Source organism: Nomia melanderi, chromosome 5 (genome assembly GCF_051020985.1).
Source record: "Nomia melanderi isolate GNS246 chromosome 5, iyNomMela1, whole genome shotgun sequence".
Classification (NCBI taxonomy): domain Eukaryota; kingdom Metazoa; phylum Arthropoda; class Insecta; order Hymenoptera; family Halictidae; genus Nomia; species Nomia melanderi.
This window is the reverse complement of record NC_135003.1, coordinates 13,164,414-13,184,259: the sequence shown is the minus strand read 5'-3', so window position 1 is coordinate 13,184,259 and position 19,846 is coordinate 13,164,414. Positions and strand designations below refer to the sequence as shown.

At 36.1% G+C, this 19,846-nt stretch overlaps 2 protein-coding genes across 7 annotated transcripts; one reads left to right on the top strand and one right to left on the bottom strand.

Moving 5' to 3' along the window:
• The first annotated feature begins 268 nt into the window (after positions 1-268).
• On the top strand, positions 269-7,215 carry LOC116424121 (transmembrane protein 185B). 2 transcript variants are annotated; one of them, XR_012998698.1, is made up of 7 exons: positions 269-576; positions 1,294-1,639; positions 2,570-2,869; positions 2,943-3,066; positions 3,143-3,367; positions 3,448-3,528; positions 5,234-7,215. XR_012998698.1 is itself a non-coding variant. In XM_031970098.2 (6 exons), exons 1-5 carry the CDS (start codon positions 539-541, stop codon positions 3,352-3,354), a joined length of 1,020 nt encoding a protein of 339 aa, XP_031825958.1. In that variant the 5' UTR covers positions 269-538; the 3' UTR covers positions 3,355-3,367; positions 3,448-7,215. The 2 variants fall into 2 exon arrangements, 1 of the variants encoding a protein (XP_031825958.1); XM_031970098.2 differs by having other exon boundaries at positions 3,448-7,215.
• Positions 6,986-19,493, bottom strand: LOC116424131 (F-box/LRR-repeat protein 3). 5 transcript variants are annotated; one of them, XM_031970129.2, is made up of 7 exons: positions 19,348-19,493; positions 17,843-18,039; positions 9,459-9,538; positions 9,211-9,400; positions 8,802-9,021; positions 8,411-8,656; positions 6,986-7,869 (listed from the first exon to the last, which is right to left on the bottom strand). In XM_031970129.2, the coding sequence occupies exons 4-7, from the start codon at positions 9,398-9,400 to the stop codon at positions 7,698-7,700; spliced, it is 828 nt and encodes a 275-aa protein (XP_031825989.1). In that variant the 5' UTR covers positions 9,459-9,538; positions 17,843-18,039; positions 19,348-19,493; the 3' UTR covers positions 6,986-7,697. The 5 variants fall into 5 exon arrangements, with proteins under 5 accessions (XP_031825989.1, XP_031825979.1, XP_031826006.1 ...); XM_031970119.2 differs by lacking the exon at positions 9,459-9,538; XM_031970146.2 differs by lacking the exon at positions 9,459-9,538 and having other exon boundaries at positions 18,967-19,451.
• Positions 19,494-19,846: the final 353 nt, after the last annotated feature.

Below are 19,846 nucleotides of genomic sequence, written 5' to 3'. Positions count from 1 at the left end.
ATATTATTAAAAGGATTAAAGTTTATGTAATTGTTTAGGAACGAAATAAAATGATAATTAATTATATGGTTTAAGAAATAAACACATAATACCAAAATTTGTATTTTGGGTTCTGAAGTTTTTAACTCGAATTATTTCCGAAATTCTTCATCGATTGAATATTATTAGAGATCCATCGTGTTTCTCGAGTGTCCAATGTATTTGTAAAATGTATAATCAAAGATTTGATGGATTACATTTTGAATATGCATTTCAAATAAGTACGAAGTTCTCTGCTAACGTTTGAGTTACCACTTGACGTATCGAATGTCGACAGCTGTTGGCCTTCGGCTGATTTCAGTGCAATTCGAAAATTTCGCGTGCGAAATTGTGGGATTTATTTTTTCTTTTTGTCTGCAAATGCGGAGCTCACTATTCGTGTTCTTCCGCGATAAACTCTGCGGTAAATGAAACGATTTTCGGTGGGATGCGTTTATACGCGACGATCATCACGAAGATTTACGTCAAGTAGTTGGCCTACAAAACGTTTCTGATAATCATGAATCTGCAAACACTCTTTCAAGACTTCAATCCAAGGTAAAACCTTGCGCGTGAATTATATGGATTTTCGTTAATGCTGTAGATTAAAAATGAATTACTGTGGGATATCGAGATCTTATATTTAGAGTATTCCACGAAACAAATAAAAAGAATGCAAAACAACGAACCTTATTTTATGTATAAAGAAACTTTTATCGTTAAGTGCTCGATAAGATTTTCCTTCTTATTTTTTATAAATTAGCGGATGTAGATAGTTTAATAAATAGAGAAATTTTCCAATGACTGAGTTATAATATTCCTTATTTAATTAATTTCGGTTTGGTTTATATTTTTTAAATAGGTCAAGTGTTTATTTTAAACAAATCCTCGTCTTTCTTTATTCGCTAAATTTTGTCATTGTTACAAGGCTTTTGACCTTTGTCACTAGTCAACGGAATATATAATTATTTTTAATATTTATACGTTCAAAATATATGTTTTACAATCAGTGAAATTACATTTTGTTTGGGTTAAATAATTTAATTATCAATTTTTTAAAATACTTTATTTTTAAACAGTTTGATGTAATCTTCTTTGTTTTTCCTTCTTTGTTTTTTCTCAAGACTTTTCATCTAACTTTGTAGTGTTATTGTCATGTATTTTAAATACTAGTTTTTCTAAAATTGTAAGAAAACTAATATCTGATGTACAGAATTGAAAACAAGTAATTTTATCAAATATTTGGAAACTAACATTTCTTAATTTATATTGTAGCAAATTTTTAGTGCATTGCTGTTTGATGATATTTACATCCCTATTCGCTCTTCGGCTGGATGGTTTCATAGAATGGAGTTATTGGTGTGTGTTTACACCAATATGGTTTTGGAAGAGTATGGTAATTTTGGGTGCTACTGTCGGAAGTTACGTTTGGTGGAGACATCCACATGCAAGGCTCGAAGGAGATGCCTATGTACATTACAAGGCAATGTTAATCACTTTAGCATTACACTTGATCCTGTTAATGTTTGAATTGTTAGTATGTGATAAATTAGAATCGGAAAGGCACCTTTGGATACTTGTATTTATACCACTTATTTTTATTTCTATAGTGTCAATAGCAGTAAGTATATTTGGATTAAATTCAATGCTAGCTAAAAGTATAAAATTATTATTTATAATTAATGAAAGCAGAAAGTACTGTATTAGAAAAGTGTACTTTATTGCAGGAACAGTTTCTTCATTATTTGTTTAAAACAGTTACAAAAATGTTATAAAAGCTGATGTAGATAGAGATTCAATATAAAAGATTCAGTTTCGTTTAAGATATGAAGAATTTTTATATTTTTAGCTAGTTATATGCAAGATGTTCCAGCTGAACAGGAACATTTAAATATCTCCTTTGTTTTCAAGAATGTTAAGAATGTTTAAAATACAATTTAAACGGTTTTAAAGCAGGAGCCATGAAATGAACGTTTTATTCACAGTCATTTTTTTTTTTAGATTTCTTCAATGTCATTTGTATTTTTTTTTGCAGAAAAAGCATTACTTTTTTTTTACTTCATCTTGTAGCAATCATTAAATTGCATTTGAATATGGCTAAGAGATGACCTTGGGATGACCTTGCATTCACAAAGGTGATCCAATTCCAAAACAAAGTTAGAATGGAATACAAATTTACTGTTTGTTATAAATGTTCAAGGTCATGTCCATCAACGGTGGTGTACATACCGTCAGTGTACAAATGTATAAAAGATCTGTTCCCTAGCTGTTTGTAAAGACAGTATTAGTGTATTGGTAAGCATTATGTAATGGCTTATTATTTAAAGGATTATAATTATTCTTATTTATAGCAAAACCGACTGATGCTTAAGAGAAGTTATAAGATTGTAGACAAAATAATTTCCCGACTGTAGAGTTATCATATTTAATTTTTTTTCAAATAGATAATACATTATTAAATACAAAGGAGATATTTAGTTGTTCTCCTACAGCTGAAACACTGTATACTATAGATTAATTCTCTCCAAATATAAGTATATTATACTTTCAGGTATGTATTTGGGCTGCAAAACATGATCGGTCATTCGAACTTGAATTGTTCTGTGCAGTTAATGTATTGCAATTTATTTTCTTGGCGTTAAGACTAGATGGTTTTATAACATGGAGTTGGGAAGTAGTGTTCGTGCCTGTTTGGACACTTTTGAGCTTGTCCCTAGTTGCTGTTCTCTATGCAATAGTGTTTGCAGCTGTTTTATTAAGGGCACCACAAGTTACTGCCAGACAGAGGCGGACGTCCTTAAATTCTGCACTGGCATACACATTTCTCGTGGTTCCAATTTCAGTGTTCCAAGTAAGGAATCCTATTTCAATGAAACTGTGAATGTTCAAGAGATTCTATTAACTTGGTTTTTACCTAATTGTAGGTGTTATTAGCAAATAAATTGGATGGAGACATTTCATTAAATTACACCACAGTCGCCATGCCACTTTTAATATCTCACGTAACACTTATTTTTATGTCTTTTGATGCAAAAGGTGGAAATAGATGTGAGTAACAATAATTTTATATTCTTCTCGGTTAGATTATTGTTAATTAATATTAATCGGCCATTATGAATTTTAGGGTGGTTTGGTATTAGAAAAGACTTTTGTCACTTTTTATTAGGACTGTGTCCATTACTTCAGGAATACGGTAATATATCGTATCAACCAAGAAGTGAACAAGATCAACCGCCATCTGAACCAATGGTTTCGGATAAGAACGAGAAACATGTTAAGAAAATCGACCTAACGAAACCTGTTGTACCTATAATTTCTATTGATATGCCTGATTGATTAATTTATTTAGGTTTGTATGAATCATATAAGTTATATTATCGTATCATAAAGATTAATACAGTTTAACGTGATCAAAGTATCTTCTTATAGGATTGATTTTGGGAATTCAAAATATTTTTATTGATATGACTGGTTAATACCAAGAGCCATATCTTAATAAATAATAGACAGGTGCGTATATAATAGTGAAATCTATTATAAAAGGGAAAACTATTATTTTCAATACGACATGTCGTAATGAAAATCTTGTTATTGTTAAACTTATTGTGCGCCAAGGCAATCAGAAATATCCATTATAATGTTATCCATTTTGTTCTTGGGGCTGAAGCTTCTCACAATTATTATGAAGATTTTGATAGGGGGAACTCTACAAAAATTTTTACGATCGATTAATTAAGGAAATTTGTAGGAAGCTAAAATTTTATTATCGATACTAGATCAGCGGCCCCTCGAGCAAATTTAGCAGTCGTAATGCTCAAAAAGAAAAAAAAAAGAAAAAATCATTATGTCTCTTACAGCTGCATCAATTTTTTATCTGTATTCGAACACTTAAATTATGTGTAGAAAAAAAGTTCTGCGACACGCGGACTTGCACGAATCTGTGCTATTTCATCTCTCGGTTTAATAATGCATCGATGAAACTCAAAGTATCGATAAATAAATAAACCGAGAGATGGAGTAGAGATATAGGTTTTAGCAATTTCGTTCATTAGCAGTATCCTAGTGTAGAAATAAGTAATCGACCCGTCCATTTGTTTGATTGCTCCTTCTTAATGATATAAGATACTTGTCGATCTATTTTGTTATGCCTGTTAATAGTGAAGTTACGTAATAGTATTAATATTACTTTGCCAAAAGTAGTGGTTACAAAGAATGGTGAACATGCCTAAACTGGTGCTAAAAGTTAACAATACTTTAGACATGTTTTATATGCAATTGAGACCTGTGTTTAAAATTTCGTTTAACCCTTAATACACCATGATCTGTATAAAGCGGAGTTTGATTTGTATTTACTTATACTTTAATTCAATTCTCAATGTAAATAGCACACCACGTTACAGAGTTAAGTAACATTGTACAGGTCATATTAAAATTTATTATGTACATAGTTAAGTCTCGATTATCGAATAATTATCTAATTTTTTGTTGATGCAAAATTCAAGACCACTGGATTACGTATATATAAATATAATGTTAAGTAATAATAAAAAAAACACGAATAACTGTGAACGATACATATATATATATATATATATATTTGCAGTGGGTCTGATCAGTTGCTTTGTTTCTAATGAAAAATTAAGATGCAAATTCCAATATTAAACGAGACTTAACTGTACGATACATGTAACAAATAGGAAGGAATTATTGCAATTAACGAGCGAAGGGATCGTAAATGGGGAATGATATTCAAATTATACATTATGTTTCTGTTTTCTTTCATGGGAAATGCTTCACGTATGTTTCAATCTTATTTCTAAATAACTTTCAATTTCGCAAATTTATGTCTGTGTACATGACAAATACGCTGATATCACTGATATTTAGGAACAAGAGCCATATATTTATAGTAGAATAATTTTTGTACATGTTCCTAAAATGTTTGCAATATTTTTTATTAAAATATTCGTATACTGATATTAGTATATAGTCATTTTGATGTGTGCATCAAACATGTTCAAAGGGCTCTGTTACTTTAAGTGATAAATTAGATTAAAATTTTTTTGTACGTTTACAACTCGATCAGTTGCTTGAAGATGCCAATGAATAATTAGTGCATTTCCTAATTAATAACAAAACGAACACGATGCGTCATTGTTGTATATTAAATAATTTAAATTCTACTGTATTTTATTCAATTAACTGTGTCTTTCAGAGATCGGAGGAATAATGCTATGTTCAAAGATTGAAATGAATTGGTTCGGTACCCTTGTTCACAAAATGCCCGTCGGTTCGCTCAACGACACACTGTCGCTTAACTAGTCCCCGAACATGTACTGGTACATATTCAAAGTCCCACCACGGGCACGAACCGTTTAAGTAGCCTGTCGTCATGCTCTTCCTGATACCTCACGCCATCACCAAACTGCATTTCACTTGGGTAAATGTGTCTGGGTCTGATTCCCACTTTATCCGCTATAGTCTGCTAACCCACACGCCAATGGTGCGTTTGCCTACAGTGGCCAAAGTCACAGCACCTTTTTTTCTCTTAACTAACGTCTAGATCATCAGTGATATCTACACCATAGTTAGCCGACAAGAACAGTGTCTTCTAGGTCCAGCGAATGACACTATTATCTCATTTAAGACTGCTCAGAGTGCTCAAGAAGTCTCGTAGAAGGAAAACGTGTATCTGAATGGTCAGAATGGAATAAAACTCACTGAAGGAAGCACACAATGAAAGAGCTGTCTTGCTGCTGTGTTGTCCCATGAGACTTTTCTCATACTCTGAGCAGTATGGTGCACCGGTTGACATTTCAGAGTGTCTTGGTAGTGTCTGGGGTAAGGAGCCTAGCCCTAAACCTAATGATAAAGTATGGATTCTGCTCCTCCGTCACCTTGGACTCTTTAATATCTCAGTCTCCGAAGAAAGGAACCTTCCATTCCTGATCACCTGCCTTTGATTTAGCTAGCAAAGTATACATCCTGTAAAGGACATGTACACTGGTGGTTGTGTTCTCAATTTATTGTCAGACATTAAACTTGGTCGAGCGAGTCTAACCTTTTGCATTTTTGATTGGACTTTCTTATGGTCCTTTAAGACTTTTGGTTTTTGCTCTCGCTTTTGAATTTTGACCAATTCCATTGGGTAGCCCTCTGGCACTTTAAACCTTCAGTATGTGGAGGTCCATGTCAACTCAGTGGACAAAGTAGTTCCTTGCCATAGTTATGGGCAAACTTTTTGGCTCAATTTTGTTTAGATATCCTGTTCTGACAGAGTATCGTGGGTGGTAGGTTGTATGCTCATAAAACTCTTCCTGTACTTTTCCCTGTCTTTCTTAAGTTTCTTATAAGAAACGCTTGGTTAAACTGTGTGATTTTTTACTGGTTCTCTACCAAAGATTGAAATGATTTTAAATGAAAATAAAATGTTTCTCTAGGAGGGATCCTTTATGTGTTTATGTGATACGTGATATTTTATACTGAAGTTTTCTTGTAATCCTGGGGTCTGGATCTATGAAAATCTAATATACATGGCAAAACGTTCGAGTAAATCTCTGAAGATTAAAAAGTATGTGCAATGTACCTGGTATATATTTCAATCTTTGAACATGTTCGTAGAAATGCAAAAACATTTGTTCGATAAGTTATGCGTTATATATGCGTTGTAAATGAAAAAAAACATTTAGGATTAAAGAAGGAACAAAGCTAATGCAGATTTTTGTATGTGTTAACATGGTTTGTTGTAAATGAAGCGTAAATTGTTCAAATATTAGGTTTTTTAATCGGCCTTAATGAGACAAGAGATCGGATATATCGGCTGGGATACAAGACTGAGCACTTCGCATCTTTAGAATAACATCGGTAAGATGTAAAAAGAAAAAAAAAAATATAATCGCGTGACTTTCAAGAAGAGACGATCGAACGATAATAGCATTAATTGTTAACGTTTAATAGATAACATTAATTACTAAGTATATCCAATCATTTATTGTGTTATGATGTAGAAATAATGTACATAGTCTGTTGTATTACAATAACATTATAGACTATATTATTAATTATTGTATATTATACATATCTACCATGAGCGACGATTGATAAATAAGTAGTGGTATCATTTTATTTTATATACGCCACTCGCAAAAAAGGTACCATTATAATCTAATAAAGTTTATATTTTTTGGTATTAACAGACACGAGCAATTTTTACAATACGTGGCTTTTTTCGTTCTTTTCATTGAGTCGTGTAAAACGCATAATGTACTTAGCATAATTCGATTTTTTTCTTCTCTCTTTTTTTTTACGAAAACATAAATTAATGAAGATGATGGAAAACTACAGTTACACTTTCATATGGGTTTCATATGGGTCGCGATCAGAACGCGGAAATTTTTTACTCGATTTACGCTGTGATTTCAGATTTCATCGTTTTTTTTTTCTCGAAACAATGGTTTTATAAATACTAATATTACAGAACTTACAACGCATATGCAAATTTCTATTCTACGGATCGAAACCATAGTTTTTATATCTCCCGGATAATTGATTCATGTAAAAAATAGAAAATAGATATCCGTACAGTCTAATTATCACTTATGCACATTTCCGTCGTATGCGCACACTATTGTCAGCCATTGGTGTATCGTTCAAATTGATTTGATTACTACTAAAAACTTTCAGCACAACGGTATGTATTCAGGTACCCACGTACGACCGAGGAGCACTGATATTTTTTTCGATAATTTCATCACGTCGACCTCCGAGTCTTCTATCAGCGACGTTTCCCAAACGTATAATATCCGCAGTCGTTTCGCGCAAACCGTCACGAACTCCAATAGTCCTGAGCAACTGTGACAAATGAGAACAAAAATGATCAAAACCTTATAAAACAGTGGCTGCTTCAAATAACGTGAAACAACGAATATGAATATTAAACATGGTACATTCTTTCATCAAAAAGATCTTTTACACAAATAGAAAACTTAACTCTTTGCGCTCCTACGTCCAGTATCTCAACGGTAAATTTATTCGAAAGTATGAAACTTTTTAATTATGTTATGTTGTTATACTATTTTTAATAGTATTGGTAAAAAGAATTGTTTACACTGTTTACTAATTGTCTTTCGAAATACATTTCAACTAAAACACTGAAAGCAATACAGAATTACGGAAAAGTAAATGTGAAAGGAACTCGGAGTGCAAAGGGTTAAACGAATTTATTATAATTATAAATTATTATCAATTTCTTATTTGCTCCGTTTCTTTCGTCAACCGAAAATCAGAGAAACGTGCTTATAGATTTGTTAATGTCAAACTTTGAGAACAGTGATTTTATGAAGATTCTAACGTTAAACATTGAAAATACTATCTTCCATTATATTATACATACGTGATCTCACAATCGCCCAAACCGACGGCGTTTAGGCGTGGACATCCTTCGGCAATAGACAATAGTGCCCGGTCAAGCGTGTCTGGTCCATAAGCAGCGATAACTATCTCGACTAATCGAGAACACACGCCAGCAATGCGTAACAATGTTGCTTCGGACGGTGCCTCCCCAAAGTACAAGTGTGTTATAGGAACATAGGGAGCAAGAAGCTGACTTTGATCGTCTTCGTTCGTCATGTACGTCGATCTGAATCATTTTAGAGAAATGTTCATTTTAGAGAAATGAACAACAAAATTCTTGCCATATCCAATGAAACAATTTTTAACAGTGTCCGACATTTCAGAAAGAAATCTCTGGAGGATAATAAGATATTGAAAAAAAGTGCACTCACAGCACAAGGTTTATGTTCGGCAGGTGGCTCGAAAACGTACACCAAGCTGTGTCGCTGACACGCGGAAGCGGCTTTATCTCTTGATGCACTTCCAGTCGTAAGGTTTCCAATTGCATTTGCTTCTCGGAGCCCAGTGCTAATAACAATTCGTCGCTGAGCAACGAATAGGACAGACACAATTCTCGCAGGTATCGGCAATAATTAACCAACGCCTGAATCCCTGTAATGATCGATGAAATAAAACGGTGAAAAAAGAACACAATGGAAACGATTCGATGCAGTGCAATTAATATTGAAACGTACGATCATGTTAAGAGTAAGAATCTGAAAACATTTGATCGATAACGGTATAGGTGATCTGTTCCTTTTTGTTCGAAAAAAGAAAGAAAAAAATCTCGTGACACGATACCTTCGGGTAACAATCGCGGGAATCCTTTTATACGAAGGAGTTGCAGCGTCTTCGAAGCGTCTTCGTCCTTCTCGGATCGATCCTTCCTTTGCTCGATCCCATCCTCGTTTGATATTTTCATTATGGTCTTGAACTTATCATTGTCGATCTCCAGAAAAGCGGGCTTCGCAGTGCTCATTAGTGCCAGCATCTAACATTTAACGTGACTTCAATGACGATGCTCGAGTAGCAAGTAGAAATTTATGTACCTTAATTTTATAAAGTAGCGTCTTTAAACTTTTCGAAATCTTTCGATCCTCTTAATAATTGTAAGAATAAGTTACAGGCTCTGAAATCATTGTTTACAATTATACATAGTTCGGTGGGGTCCGCAGCAACGTTTTCTTCCTATAATTATCCAATTCACAGCAATTACGTACAGAGTATTGTGATTCTTTTCTAGTCTATCGTTTCATTGGAATCGCAGAGAATTCCTTCGACTGCCTTTTATTTATCCTCTGAAGGTTTCGGGGTAATGATACAATGATATTGCAATCTACGCTTCGGAAGAAGCAACGAAAGAGACTTTCGAGTGAGACTTATCCCACAGCTTATGAATTGACAAAAATATTTATTGAATTTCGGAAAATCATACATGTATGCTACAAACTTGAATAATGTCCTGTGTTAAGCTAGACTCAACATGGAAGATATTCAATGTCGAATCAAAATGTTTAGTAACGTAGCAAAGTTGATAATAGTGTAATGCAAAGATGCTACTTCTCTTTGCTGAAAAGGATAACTCTCCAAAAAAATGGTCAAGATTTACGTGGCGCTTAACACGTGCCAGACAACCAATGAACCACAATGTTCAATAGCGTAAATAAATAGATAATAATGTAACCTAATGATCGCAATGCCAAAAATGAAGTAATCGTTCCTTTTCATCTTTGCTATAAAAGAAAAAACGATACATAAAGCTCTGAAGATTTTTCGTGGCAGTCAACGTGTTAAGAAAGGTCGACACCATTGTCAAATAGAATCTATGTTCGTGATAGCACGTTGAATGTCAAGGGTCACTCAGTTAAACTATGATTATTTGAAAAGATTTCTGTATCATGAACAATGCTACCTAATGCAGTGACATTCAGCTGGATGAACGTGCAATAATAATAATGCTATTCAGTCGAATTGAGGGAAGAAATACACCAGGGAATATCCGTTCACAGGTGGCTAGAAAAAGAATCTTTAGAAATCGAATCGATTGGGACTGAAGAGAGTAATATTGAGATGACAAGAACATAATTACGGTTTCCTATTGTGGAAATAGAAAAGTAAAGTACGTCGAAAATGTTTTTTTTTGCACTTTATGTTAAAATTCACCGTAAACAGTTGTAAAGAGAATTACACGGAATTTGTTTGTATAGTAATCTAAAAGTGTCAACTATCAGATCTGAAAAGAAAAGAATTATAACATTGACAGAATAACAAAACGAACGTAACGCTATCTACTTGTGCGAAATTATTTGCTTGCCGATCTAGTAATTTATTTTCTTAACGGTGAATCCAACAAGTTTTCGTATTTCTTAAAAGCGTTAAAATATTGGGGACAGCTTGAAAAAGAAGTTTTTCGTGGCAGTCAACGTGTTAAAGAACATTGATGCAAGTTCCAGAGTGAAAACCATAGAACATTTTCGACCGTAAAGGGTTAATGACCGATGGACAATGTTTTATTCCAACAGTAAGTCTCGTTCATTCTACATACGCAGAATTTAATCGTGAAACATGCTTCTAGTACGTTTACAGGATGCTTGAGGATTAAATTACACGTTCGCACGGTCTTTCAGGGACAAAAGAAACAGTTGTTTAAAAATGAAAAAAACAGACATTCCAACAAAAATTTCTCGTATCTTCTTCGAACTCCGTCGCCATGTCATTTGAATAATAACATGCTATTGCGCATCATTGCGTGGTTAATCCGTTTAATAGCGTAAGCCCGCGAAGAGCTTGTTTAACGAGGAATCCCACTGATAAATAATGAATCTCACCTTGGGTCATAACGAAATCCACATAACATTAGAATTACTGATGTTACCAATTTCTTTTTTAAGACTGCTCCAAAGCATAACAAATACGAGTCGTTTATAATGAATATTCACGATTTCCCGAAGCTGTTTACTTCTAATATAAAAACGAAGAAAACATTAATTTCAAAATCAAACGTTTTCTAATAATAAAGGAAACATTAATTCTAAAATAAAATCTTTAAAGATTTTCGATTCAGTTGGCAACTTCTGCGATATAAACACTTAATTAAGTATACGACTTTCATGGTACTATAGAAATCATTGTAACATAGGGTTATCCACTCAAAATATGTGCTTCGAATAAAATTCTCGGATACTCATTTAATTCTCGTTATTATCCGACTTATGGCGTCCCTAACTCCTCCTATGGTATCAAGGCAAACTCGCGACAAAAATGTTCAATCGAACTCAACAAACCTAAATATTATTTCTTTACTTTCTCATATAAATGAAATATTAGTTCAGAGTGCAGGCATGAGACAAGTATCGAATTCTCTTTTCCTAGCGAATCAACGATAAAGTCGTTTCACCGAGCACAGTGAAAGACATTGTGATACAAAGAGTTTCAAGCTCGTTCACGAAATCTCCACGATTCGGATAATAAGGTAAACTAGATCGGAAGTGAGAATTTTCATTCGAAGCTCGTCGAGACTCGTGGAACTCGGCAAATGCGAGATATGTAGATGACACTGCACGAACGCGGTGGTATCTGTACGCGTTGGGTCGTTGCTGGCCGTAAGTGGACGTCTCTGTATAAAATATAAGTTACGTTAACACGTTTCGCGCCACGTGTTGCGTCTCTGGTGCACGCGGAACTTGATATCGTTGCCAACTGATATTGTCTTCGTTCGAGAGACAATGCGCGATAGAACGACTCGCTTTTCCGTCCGTTCGAAAGAAGCTTACGGTCCCTGATGCGAGATCGTGGGCCCGACATTTCTGTGAAAATAAATTCTGTTTTTAAAAAGCTTCGCACGCATGCACAGATCGAAAGTGCATATAAAAGTCTAACGTTCTCTCATTCGATAGTGGGTCTAACATCTTTCGTTTCGCTAAAATTGAAAATTAACCGTAGATCTTATCGTGTTTCGAATGAAAGGAAAAATGGATATTTTCTATTGGATTTTTATCGGTGATTCATAGAAATCGAGCGATAAATAGTTGAGCATTCGACGATGATTCATGTTTGGGGTTGTTCAACGCGCTAGGTTTTACTGCCTTGTATGGATAATTTGTAGATCATTTCAGTGTCCGAAGAAATGATGAAATAATACTATTAATTATATTATTGTAATATTACCGGAGCACTCGCATGATCAATTGAAACAGATTCTTTAAGAAACCAACGATGCGAGACACTGAGAGCGCATTTGTACCGGACGGAATGCGAGGAATGTTATTAACACGCTCGCTGCCAGCGTCACATATTTGTGATGGGCGTAATCCTATATTTTACATAACGAAAATGAAATTAATTTTATATTGTTATTAGAAATTGTAAGCTACGATATTATATTCAGGAACTCAATGACTCGTTTCAGTTTGATTTTTCTAATATTCGCCAGTCTGGCGACATCAAGCTTTTACATTCCGAATACGAAATCGTGAATAAACAATTGATTCGTTCAAATACCAAGAGATCAGTGACTGCTGTTCTCTGTCTCTGGCATTCAGAGGTTTGTTGTACGATTCAACTTCCTCGGCGAAAGGTTTTCGATACTTCAAAAAATCCTCGTCCGCAAAGGGTTAAAACACAGCTTCCCGAGGGTTTAGTTCATTCGTCGCACAATGGACCGGCGAACCAGCTCCTCTAAAACGTGCACAACCGTCCTGATCTGTTCAACTAAATATCCACCTGTATCCAACACCATCGAGCCATGCCATCTTGTCGGGGGCAGTCATGCAAGGGGTGCTCTACCGATACGGACGAAACACGAAGGCTAAGACCGGCCACCGCGAGAAGGTAGCGGAGACACTACAGAGAAGAAGATCCTGTGGGAATCACGAGACGCACATCGAGCCGAGACAACACGAACCTTCGACAAATTGCGGCCAGGGTATCCTTAACGAGACCTAGCAGGCAGCCTCGACGGGCTCCGCGCGACTGTCTCCCCGACAGCTACTTGGGCACGAAGGGAACGGGTGAAAATGGCATCTGGGAGAGAGAGAGAGTGCCAGCAGCGTGTCGCGATCTCGGCGCCGAGATCGTTGGCTCCGGCCTTCGCGAAGGAGGTGCCGGGAAAAAGCGAAAGGATCGCTGGAAAGGCATCTAATCGTTGTGCAACGCGACAACATTGATCGGATTGGGAGTACGGTAGGCCGACAGCACGCCTGACGTCGACTAGGACATGCACGTGCTGGCTGTGCACAGGGCGGTCCACGAATCAGCGCGCACGCCATTTTTTCGGTCGTTCCTGACATTTGCCGCGTTCATTGGGAGACGTTGACCGTTCGAGTGCTAAACAAATTTTGTGGGTGTACACCGAAAATACGGAAGTGATTGGGTATGAAAAAAGTTAATAAGATTTAACCCTTTGTATGTAAATTAAGGAGGAAAGTTATTTTATTTCAATGTTCCATATATTGATGCATCGTACGAAGCTTAATATTATATGTAAGACTTTATAATTTTGCAAATCAAACCAAGTGGTGACTGAGAGTCAGTGGTTTGATACAGCGAAATTATGAAGTTTGATGTTTAATACTAAACTTTGTATAATGAGTCACTATGTGAAATATCAAAGTAAAATACACTTATCCCTTAATTTATCGATTAAACTATTTACATTAGTCGCAACAAGCATCGTCTAGATTTTATCAAAGAGTGTTGAATATTTCTAGGAAAAAACTTTCGAGTGCAAAGGGTTGATGGTTATCTAATTAGATTACAAATATTGTGTTCTGTATCGGTTCTGTAATTGTTATAAAAAATAATATACTGATATACCTGACAACAGTTATGACTTTATTGGGATACTCGTAACTGTTTTAATTGGAACCAGTGTATAACAGTTTTTGGAACCTTCTCAATCCCTGGCTGGAACACAAGATACAAGTGGGTCATGAATTTTTCAAACATAAAACGGGTGTGATAGAAATAAATAGTATCTTCATCTTATCTTCAGCCTATAGAATTTTCTAAATGGCAAAGGACATTATCCTCTCACTCTAATTTCTCATTGGAGCAAGTTCATCGTCGAATGAACAAATAACTTAAATATTGCAGTCGTTGATTGAACACAAGACACAAGTGGATCGTGAATCTTCCAAACATAAAACGGGTGTAATAGAAATAAATAAGTTCATCGTCGAATAAACAAATAACTTAAATATTGCAGTGGTCGATTGAACACAAGACACAAGTGGATCATGAATTTTTCAAACATAAAGATACTATTTATTTCTATTACACCCGTTTTATGGATAGGATTTTTCTATAGAATTTTCTAAATGGCAAAGCACATTTTCCTCTCACTCTAATTTCTCGTTGGAGTAAATTTATCGTCGAATAAACAAATAACTCAAATATCGCGGTCGTTGATTCATAGATCACCCTATGCATTAATGCACTGTGCACGTATCCTTAAAGAGGAGTGCGTATATAACTCCCTGAGAGCCGCGCGAGACCGGTAAAAGGATTGCCGGGTTGCAGAAAGCGGTCATGGACTGAGCAAACGTTCCTGAAGCTCACTAGGCTATTCACGTGCTTACGGTTTCACCGGTCACGTGGACTCCGTCTACAACAGTACGAAATTCCAATGTTTTACAACACTTCTTGCACGTTGGTGATATCGAGTTAACATCAGCGGATATTTGCGTAAATCCGCACGTTTACGCGTCAGATTTCAGGACTCCGGAACCAAAGAAGAAAGGTTATTTCAGAATTTTATTGCGATCTCAGCAGTCGAGAATCGTACGTATCAAGAGAATCATAGAAATAAATATAAAATAAAAAATGTACTGATTTTTCTTAAAGCCTTTATTGATCTGTCAGAGAATGTATTTAACACTAAAACTACTAGATGAGTCAAAATAACATATCGCCGATTTCTTCTTTCTCCAATTATTAAAAACAACAAACGTTCCTCTGAGAAATGATTAAACAAATCGATTCAACACCGCGCGAACTGAAATCTAAATCAGATGAACCCTTAACAAATGCACTCTTGGAGTTCTTATAGAGGAATTTCGAGAACTCAATTTAACTCGGTAGTTTTAACGTTAAACACGGTCGACGATACAAATTGAGCGAATTTCCAAATATTTCCGTCGAAGTGTCCATTTCGATAGTTTCGCCGTATTCGAATACAGAGATAAATAAAATATATAGAACGAAATAAGATTGATTACAAGTGAATTTTGTAATTCACTTCTGTCCATTCGCGTTTCTCTCGACTTGTCGAAAAAGAGCTACATTCCATCGTGACTTTACGAGCCACCCTTTAGAGCGATCTCGTTAAACCGGAAGAGGCTAATGACTCGACGTACGCCATTATAAAATCAAAGACACTGTCGAAACGAGACAACGCAGCCAGCCGCACCTGGCGAAATATTGTAAAACGCTGGACCGTTTACTGCGCGAACGCGACGCGCAATTATTTAATATTTTGCTGGATTAATAAAATGTCCGTAATCTCCGAAAGGAGGTCACGGACTTGCGGAGCCCGTTGCCGGTTCCCAGTAGACCATTCACGTGTTTCCCGTTGCGACTCACGTGTATCGCGAAGAGAAAGGAAACTGCTATGAATTTACCACCTAATTAAACACCACCTGTCGTATTCTCGGCAGGTTCGATTTCTAAAAAAAAACCTGAAACACTTCTGTCGCTCTGTTAACGCAGTCTTTCGGTTTTATGTCGCAAAAACGAGGCGGCTCGCGTTCATCGTCGAATCATTCGTGAACGTACGTTGGGTGGGAGAAGTATCTTTTTTTAAATACTCTATTTTACATTTCGTGTTTGCAATATAAATGTATGCACTACAAATCGACATGGTAACTGTGCGTTTAATAGCGACACGTTACAAGAACAGCGACAAAAAGTGTATTTGTAAGTGGTAAATGTGTGTAGGACGATATTGCACCATCTTGAGAGAATGTTAGTGCGAAACCATGAGAAATAATAAATATATTTACGCTATGTTGGTGTGCATGGCGGTTTGAGCGAGTCGTTTTTTAATAGAAACGAATGGTCGTGATAAGCAAAAATCAATTTGCATAAACCAACAGGGTACAAGCAATTTTCTGCAAATAACGATGAAACGTCAGAAGATAAATAATTGGAACTAGTAAGTAGATTTTTTGTTGCTTTCCTTGTAACAAGTGGAGATTAATTTCCTTTGTATCAATGAATTATATATTGTTTTCGGCAATGAAAGCGTATATCTGAGATGTGTATATGAAGAGGAATAATAGAAATAGTTTTTTCGAGAATTCCCTGAACTATGAAACATAATGACTTTTCAAATCAAATATATTCTGTAACAAGTTGTTCTGTGTGTCAACTCTGATATATTATATTGCATATCGTAAGCGTCGATTAAGGCCAACATTCGGTATCTAAATGGCAACGGAAATTATGCAATCTATTTGTAAATAGTGATTTTCCTTTTTTCTCGAATGGAAAAATCGTATTCTAATATGTAAGTTTCGTAAAAACACACGTATGAACATTATCGTTCGAACTGTTTAAATAAAAATAGCCACGAGCGCTTATCTGGTATCAGTATTTTATGAACCGTCCATTCTGCGTTCACGTGACGAATTAAATACATTAGGATCGTAATTTCGAACCGATGAACTTTTTGCATACCGTGGACTACGCATATTTTTGAATTTTCATAAAATCGTTCGCGGAAGTCATAGTTAACACTAGAACTACCAAGTTTCTATTTTTTCTTTTGCGATTACTGAAGATCTACGAATATCTCTTTGAGAAATTACTAGAAGCTGATTAAATCTTAATAAACGTTCGTAGCATTTATAATGAAATTTTCAAAAGTCGGTTTATGTGCTCGGTAGTTCTAGTGTTGAACAAAAATTAACCGTTGATAAGTCAATTAAGATTATTTAATTTTGTAAGAATTTATTTCAACGAATCTAATGAAACAAGTAACTTACTACAGGACACTTCCCATAGAATAAAGAACTTGAGTAGAATAATTTGTTTAAAAAACCAGTATCTCCGATTTCACCTTCTAATTTTAACCCTTTGCACTCGAGGTGACTCTCAGTGGCCACCTGATCCGACGAAGCGAAATTATAAAATTTTATATTTAATATTGAACCGTGTATAATGTATCGACGCGTGAAATATTGGGATAAAAACGCTTCGTTTCCCAATTTACTTGCGATCTCTCTTTGAGTTAATTTCAAAAAGTATCTTTGTAGTTCGAAAATGTTAATTTCCAACGAAACACTTCCGAGTCCAAAGGGCTAAATATTCAAGAACCTCCGTTTCATGCATGAATGCACGAGGAAAGTTATAAATGAAAACACTGGCCATTAACGATTGAAACAACGACGTCCGAGTGACGTAAATCCAAACGAAACATGAGGGGGATAATTACCTATTACCCTGGCTGAGACTGAATCTTCCGTTTCTCCAAAACGGTGATCTGCGTGTGATCGTGTGCCGCGTGACACGGGCGAACAGGATGCTCGAAAGTAGTTGGCGGAGGAGAATCGTGTTTACTGGAAGCGAAACCCATTTACTTTCGCGATGGTTGGTCACTAGCATCAGATTCGGATGCCCGTCAAACTGTACCTGAAACAAACACGTCGGCCATTAGTACGCTGCGACACAACAGCGCCGACTGCAGTCTACTCAAAATAATCAGCAATGATCGGAATCATTATCTTCCTTCTCAAAGATACAGTTGCACTATCGTGATACCATCAACGTATTTTAACAATTCGTATTATAACTTTCCTTATGGGGTTGCAACGAGCGGTAAATCCTGCGTGGGACCGGGTAAACGTTAACATTGTCAGCGTCGAATCACCTGACGAACAAAAATCATTCGTTTTACTGGTATATCGCAATCACCGCGCGTAGCAGAATTTTACTGTAACTTTTTAGGCACGCAACCCTCTCTCGAACGGCGCCCGAAAAAATGGCCGCGTTCCAATACGTTTCACCGGCGGTCTCCGCGAACCGGTCTCGACCTAGTACCGGGCTTATCGTTTTCCTTCTGTAGCTCGCGAAGCCGTTGCACGCTAGTAACAGCTGATACACGTGTTCCCGCAATCACGTGCACGACGGCTATTGCTACCTGTATGTGTTTTCTAGTTATTCACGTACGACTATCCTATATATCTGTGACGCGACATGCGTCATCGCCGCTGCAAGACGTTCTCTCCGCTTCCCATTCCGCGAAAAATTTCGAAACCGGACTGAACTTCTTACGTGCCGATTCGATTAACGTAATCGAACGACGAAACTAATTAAGTCTCCGACACATCGAAATGATATTGCCATTCGTGACGCCATGGTCTCCCGATACCCTTCGGAGTTCGAACGATGCGCGAAGCGAATGTTCTAGCGCTTTTGTTCTCGCGGAATAAGTGAATTTCGAAAATGTTTTAATTTCCCTTTGTCGGAGATAGTCAAGAACGTACAAAATATTTATAACAAACGATTATAGCGTTAGGGAAGATAATTCGTAAACAGTGTCTTTCTAAGTCCATTTACCTTACCCAAGCCAATTAATATGATTTCGTTAAGATCATGATTCGCTGAGGCTTCCTCCTTCGCGTCACTCGTCTTACGAAGTTCGCCTTGCTTTCGACAGACGTGATCAAAATACCGTCGTATCCTCGGCGGATTTATTTAAAAAATAAAAAGAAAATCGATTATAAGAATTGAATTGGAGCTGACGGTGGAGTGGGTTAAATGATACTCATGGAAAAAGAAGACCATCCGTGCCTCCACTAATGTATTTGCGACGGGCGACGTCACGGTGATGTCGTTCACTGAGCTTATTAGGAAAGTGACAATACTGGTGCCATTGAAGATTAGTTTGAAGAGGCCGCGACGTCGGAAGGTGGGAAATTACGGAGAAAAGGTTTTCACCTGAACGTTACGCGCTGTTCGTGACGCACAATGAACAAGTATTGAAGTGTTATCACCGAGCGATTAAGAGCGACTGAAACGCGCTGCACATACTGTCACAAGTGTAGCGTTCAGGAGCGGTTCAATTTGAAACAGCCCCGTAATCGATATTTATATAAGACTTCTCCAATAAAATAATGTACACGCGTCCCTGCGCTAAACATTCCTTATGCTCTCGCACGAATAATACGTCGTATCTACTCGAACATTTATTTCAACATTTTAGGGATTTCCACGAGTAATTTCATACGAACGCGACAAGTATGCTTTTTTACATTTTAACCGCTGCACCGTGATAATTATAATTAGACTAAAAGCATTTGTGAAATGGCATTGAATAAAATACATAAATTTTTCGTTTGTTTCTCGGTTAATAGAAGTACAGATAAGGAATATGATAGCCTAATCGGAGGTCTTAATGAATCTACATTGAAAGATTATTTTAGTGTATTCTACTAGA

Excerpts from the sequence above, each read along its gene's own strand:
- LOC116424131 (XM_031970129.2), bottom strand. The coding sequence starts at position 9,400 with ATGCTGGCACTAATGAGCACTGCGAAGCCCGCTTTTCTGGAGATCGAC. Across the intron at positions 9,022-9,210 it reads CCCGCGATTGTTACCCGAAG|GGATTCAGGCGTTGGTTAAT; the intron begins GTATCGTGTCAC and ends CGATCATTACAG. Across the intron at positions 8,657-8,801 it reads CCGAACATAAACCTTGTGCT|ATCGACGTACATGACGAACG; the intron begins GTGAGTGCACTT and ends AAAATGATTCAG.
- LOC116424121 (XM_031970098.2), top strand. The coding sequence starts at position 539 with ATGAATCTGCAAACACTCTTTCAAGACTTCAATCCAAG. Across the intron at positions 577-1,293 it reads TTTCAAGACTTCAATCCAAG|CAAATTTTTAGTGCATTGCT; the intron begins GTAAAACCTTGC and ends TTTATATTGTAG. Across the intron at positions 3,067-3,142 it reads TGCAAAAGGTGGAAATAGAT|GGTGGTTTGGTATTAGAAAA; the intron begins GTGAGTAACAAT and ends TATGAATTTTAG.